The following is a 6,000-nucleotide window of genomic DNA, read 5'->3' as shown; positions in this document are numbered from 1 at the left end:
TGAGGGTGTGTGTTTAGCAAAAGCGATTAAAAGAAGGTACTCCTCTTGCAATCCACCCCTAGCTCTACCTGAAGCATTCCTCGGGCGGGACGCTTTTGTAATCTGTCCCCAGGGGAGGTGCCCTCTCACCTAGATGCGGATAGACTATCTTGGAGCTCCCAGGTCCAGAGAGCTGATGCTTTGATGTCCCAGGAGAGTGTGTGTGATTCTGCGTGTACGTGTCTGTGCATATGTATGTATGTGTGTATGTATGTATATGTGTATGTGCGCGAGCTCGCAGGCGCGTAGCACTGTGAGCTTCCTCTCCTGGCACAGAGCAGTCAGAGCCGGGGACGTTACTCTCCAAGCAGCCTCCGCCCCCTCAGCCCGGTGATTGGCTTTGCGCAGCGTTTATCTCCTAGCAAGGGGGAAGGGCCAGTGACGCCCCCGAACCCAGCTGCAGAAGCTGCCGCCACCTCCAATGCACAAGGTGTCTCATCTGAAAAGAAACCTGAGCCCCAGGGAGGCGGCGCAGAACGACCCTGGCAGAGCTGGCGCGAACAGGGCGAGAGGTCGCTGGGCAGCGCTCGAGGACCAGAGGGAGCTCGGCCACAGAAGACCCCAGCGATCTGATCCTGGGATCCCGGCTCCAAGCTCTCCTCGCATTTTACAGATTTCACCCCCGCGACTATCTCCCCAAAACGGAGCCTTTATATCAAGAGAAGGTGCGGGAGCTGGGGCAACCAGGACTTTCCCGGGCACCCAAGATGCGCTCCATTAGGAAGAGGTGGACGATCTGCACAATAAGTCTGCTCCTGATCTTTTATAAGACAAAAGAAATAGCAAGAACTGAGGAGCACCAGGAGACGCAACTCATCGGGTAAATGCAAAGCTTCATTTCAGGATATGACAAAAAGTCAAGGCATAAATGAAATGTGAATATAGAGGGTAGAGTGATGGTTAGGATAGCATGTGTGTTTGTTTGAGCTTGCGCGTGGTTAGTGTCATAAATTAAATAACAAAGGCTGTTGTTGAGATGTGCGTGCTTCTCTAAGCTGTTCCCAGTATGAGTTCAACTTGCTCTGTGTGGTTGTGGTGACAGTTGTGTTGGCCCTGGGTGCTCTCTCGCCAAAGGAGAAGTCACTGCAGAAGTGTCAACAAAGAACGTGTGCCCTTGTCCTTTTAATATGTGGGCAGAACTCAAGAGAAATGTCTTTATTCACCAAACGGTTGCATGTTTTCAATGTCCTATCACCTAAGGAGATACTGGAGATAGATGGTTTCTCGAAGGGCTGACGTTAAAGCTTAGAAAGCAGGAAATAGGTATACTCTGTTTCTCTACTTTTTTTTTTCTATTTGACGTTGGATAGATTAATGTATTATAATTTGAATTAGAAACTCCAGTACCACTAAGGATACTTCCTTATTTGTTCTTCTACGGGTAAAACGCATGGGCGTCATGGTTACAGTTTTAGAAAGAAACTGGGTACTGTAGCTTCACACAGACTATATTTCTGCTATTTTTTTTTAGTTTGTCTAGATGAGTTCAGACTCTCCCCCGCCCCACTAAGTTCTCTAAATATCACACTTCCTTCCACCCGCTGGCCTCTGTGTCTTTGAAGTTTACCCAGGAGGTGGTGCAACTTTGTGTTGCTGACATAGCTTGGAAGCCTTTTTCTGAGGATGTGAACCTGATTGTCAACTCTATTCAAAGTCCTGTTTCGGAAATCCTCCCTGTTCCGGTTTGGAGGCGTCCTCTATCAGAAACTACACACCAGCAGAGATGCCTGCCCAGTTTATATTTTTCTCTGACATTGATTAAAACAAAGAAAACAGCCCTTGCGTGTGTGTGTATGTGTGTGTGTGTGTGAGAGAGAGAGATGGGACTGCTAACACACACACATGCTCTTAAACTTCCTGCACTCCATTTCTTAATATTCCTGCTCCCTAGGTAATAAGCATTTAAGTGAGCAAGATGCAGGTTGATCCTTACAGAAGGACTTGCTATTCTGTAGAAAACCAGGATAACAGTAGCACAGTCAAAGGGGACTGGAAGAGAATGAAAAAGCTAGCAAGGAATGGGCTGGAATGGTAGTCATGCATCAACGAATCTATGCATGGTCTATTCTGAGGGGGTAAAAAAGACCGGTATGAGGTCGTTTACACAAGACTGGGTGGCTTGAAAATCCAGTCTAGCACAATTGTTAGAAAAGCAGGACTTTGGGCAGGGGCGTGGGCATCCCTTGCAGACCTGTGCTTGCCAGGCAGACAAAGGGGTCTTTAGAAAGGTGATGAATGGGCGCGTGGGGCTCCGATGAGAGGCAGAGGCTAGAGCGTGAGGGTCGAGGCTCTTTGTTCCCTCCCGGGCCGTGGGCTAGGAGGATAAGCCTGATCCCAGACAAAGCGGCCAAGGCTCACTAGGACTCCGAGGGTTCGGGCCCTTGGCTCGGACCCTGGAGAGCAGGAGTGGGCGGAGCGAGTGAGGAGAGGGTCGCCAGATACTGCCGAGGTGTCCATCTCCGAGCCTCCCTAAACCGTGGTCAGGAAAAGGAGCGCGCCTCGAGTCCCTGCGGGGGAAGTGGAGCCGGGACACTCCGCATTGCACGGGTGTCATTTCTCCTGTGGCCCTTTCCTGGACGTTGCCGGCTGGTGGGCGCAGCCCTAGGCGTTAAGGAAGAGGAGGCGGGCACGGGCGCGGCGGTTGAGCTAGCCGGGCTGGGCTTTTGCCCGCAACCTTTTCAAGCTGAAGCAGTTTCCTCCCAGCTTGGCTGAGAAGGCGTTGGGGCAGGCGCTTGAGTAAACCAAACAGGAAGAGAGGCGCGCACCGGGGCTATCCCCTGCTCCCAGAGCGCCGGCGGCGAGGGGGAAAGAATGAGTGAGAAGATAGGGGGAAGGCTTTATTGCAGGACTCAGGCTCCTTTCGTCCCTCCCCTCCTTCCTCCCCCCCACCCCCACCCAAAGTCACTTTCAAAGCTCAGTCGGCAACTGGCTCCTCCTTCTTAATTAAAACCCGCAATTACAGTGGGGCAAGGCAGAGGCTGGCCGCGAACATCGCGCTTACACCCCTGCCCTGTAGCGTCCTGACTGCCTTGGCTCTTCCTGAGAGACCAAGACTGTGGAAAGAGTTGGAGCTGCCAGGAACAATGCGAGGGCAGCTAGGCTCCCTGAGCACTTTCCTTTTTCCCCAGGATGAAAGGTTCAGTGGAAAAGCTTGTGACCCGAGCTCGTTATTTCGTTTCAACTCCCAAATAGCGCTTCTGGTGGAGTTGACTCATAAAATCATCTAATCATCTCATTGACTCTCTTTCTACCCAAGCCACCTGGAGAGGCCAGTTTTGAGTTTTGAGTAAACTGGAATGGAGGTTCGGCTCCAGATCCCGGTCCAGTACTCAAGTGAGGTAACCAAGGCAGTCTCTGGCCTTTGGGGGGCACTGCGAGTCTTGTGGCTTGGCAGCAGTTTCAAAGAAGGGCCTTCCATAGTCCTTGAATCTTGCATCACCACCGCAGATTCATATTTAGCTTTTCTGCTACCAATTTTGTAATACAAGGCAGTTCCTTTATCCCTTCGACCCTTGCCCCCCAACTGGAGGTCCCATCTATAGTTACTCTTACAGTATGCCACAATATTGAGCAGTCATACCACGCAGACGGAAAAATAGAACCTTCTCACCAACCATCCACATTCTCATATCTCCAAAAGAATACCTGTGGCATGTTTTTTTAAATACATAAGGAATTGTTCCAGCATAGGTCAAGTAATGATTATTGAACATCTAAAATTCATATTTCCTTCCATGAAAGCCTATTAGTTAATAAAGTTTAAGTCGAAGAGCAGTGAAGGCATTAAGTGGTGTGTTCTTGACTAACTTTACTTTCTTAGTAGACCTCACAGTCGGCTTATGATTTAACTAGCTCTTTGTGCACTTTTGGGTATAATTGGAAATGTGTTAATGTAAGGCTCCCACAGGTAAAATATGTAAGCATCCTCATTTAATGAGATAATATATTTGAAAGTGTAACATAAACTTTAATGTCATATAAATATTTGTTTTGTTAGTCCTTAAATCTTGCTACACACTATTTTTCTGGTTGACTACAAATGAGACTAACTTACTTTTCTTATTATCCAAAGATCTCTCTTATAATTTGACTATGTACTTTAGGTTGTATTACTAAATAATCAACAATATTAGTTCTAAAACCTATGATAAAATTGAAAGTGGAAATAAATATTTTTACTTAGAGTATTACCATTGACAGCAAAGTTAGTCCCAGTTTGTTCTAGGATGAAACACAACCTCGTGAGTGCAGAAATCTAGAATTTGCACTTTACTTCACATTTCACATTTCACAATTCTACTAAAACTCATAAGCAATAAATTAAGGTAGAACCTGTCATCTTTATTTTTAGTTGTTTGACACTTAGGTAATGAAAATACAAAATGGCCTGCTGTGTGTGTTCAGGCTTAGTTTCATGCAAGTTCTTTATTTAAATTTTTATATTAAAGAGGAAGTTTAACCTAGTTAAAAGGGAACAAATATATTCAAGAGCCAAGTCATGAAGAGTTTCAGTAGGGTGGAATACGGGGCTTTTGAGACCTAATACCATGAAGTGAAATTAATCATATGTCTTACGTACTGCAAAACTAATAAATTGTGGTGAAACCTGGAAATAAGTGCAGACACTAGGTTACCTAAAAAATGATTAATTCCTGCCACTGGTATCACATAGATGATCATCTTAGTGAATTTTTCTTTGCTCCAAATAAGCAGGGATCCTTTGTATTATATTGATTTATGTGGAGTGATTTCGTTGATGTGTTTCGCTATTTTCCTTTTGAAAGTACATATTGAATCTTCTTGTAGATGATCCTATGCAATAAATGTTTTCAGTGCAGCTGTTCAAAAGTCATGTCTGATCTGGAATGAGAGATAAGTAGAGGGGTGGCAACATCCTTCAAGCTTCGCATTCATGGGAAGGAAGAGCCTTTTCTGAGACAGAATGCTACCAAGGTCATGAGTGAAACATCCCATGGGACCCATTTAACTTTATACAGAGAAATTTACTCTAGAGCTTCAGATTGTACTAAGTTTGACCTTCTCCCACACTGACTATAAAAAGTGTGACTAGCTGTAGATATTTTCATTCAAAATTCTTTCCAGTGATAAAAGTCTGAAATTTGGCTTATCACCAGCTCAATGAAAGCAATTCAAACAGCAGAGTAAAATGGTAGCATTTTATTCATAGAACACTGATTTAAACTTTTTAAATCTTGGATATTCTGAAAAGGCTTGGTACAACTGAAAACATCATATCAAACATTCTGCCATGTAAAAATATACTGTATTTCCATGTCAATGAAGCAATCATCTATAGATTGTTTATTTAATTAACTATTTAGTTTTTAGAGACAAGGACTTGTGATGTTACCCAGGCTGGTCTCTAACTCCTAGGATCAAGTAATCCTGAGTAGGCACTGCCAACCATACCCAGCTCTTCCACACATTTTAAAGAGTGCAAGCCCATCCATATTTTTATTTCTCCTATGAAAGTTTATTGGTGGTGAAAATAATTATTATAATGATATCAATCTGTGGTTAGAAAAAGATGACACTGATACATCAATCAATAAGGTGATGATTAGAAATATCCCTTATCCCCAGAAATAGTGATAGTTTGCACCTGAAACCATGTAGTCATATCTCCCAAAGTGTGAACATTAGCTTCTGTGTATAGCCACATTTTTATTCATAAGTAGCTATTATCATTAGAAATATAATATAAAAATTGACTTCTGGGCCGATGGTCAGTAAAGCACACCCCGTGTTTTCTGGCATCCTAAATGCTCCCTGTAAGGCAATCATTATTTGCCATGCATAGGCATGCAAACGTATCATTTTCATCAGTAGGATAGTTTAAGATATTAATTTTTATAGAATTCTGAATTTCACAGGGAGTAGCAGCCTATGATGCTTTGAGCTGCTTCAAATTTAAACTAACATGTTTAAAAAAGAATGCAA

General features: G+C 44.2%; 1 protein-coding gene across 1 annotated transcript in view; it reads left to right on the top strand.

Annotated features, from left to right (window-relative positions):
• The first annotated feature begins 356 nt into the window (after positions 1-356).
• The window catches only part of ST8SIA4 (ST8 alpha-N-acetyl-neuraminide alpha-2,8-sialyltransferase 4), a 97,742-nt gene continuing 92,098 nt past the window's right edge, over positions 357-6,000 (top strand). The window contains 2 exon segments of the mRNA XM_002815763.4: positions 357-574; positions 576-859. Of these exon segments, the coding sequence (XP_002815809.3) occupies positions 461-574; positions 576-859 (398 nt within the window). The 5' untranslated portion in view covers positions 357-460.

Source organism: Pongo abelii, chromosome 4 (assembly GCF_028885655.2).
Source record: "Pongo abelii isolate AG06213 chromosome 4, NHGRI_mPonAbe1-v2.0_pri, whole genome shotgun sequence".
NCBI lineage: Eukaryota > Metazoa > Chordata > Mammalia > Primates > Hominidae > Pongo > Pongo abelii.
The sequence above is the reverse complement of the archived record's forward strand: the minus strand, read 5'-3'. Positions and strand labels throughout refer to the sequence as shown.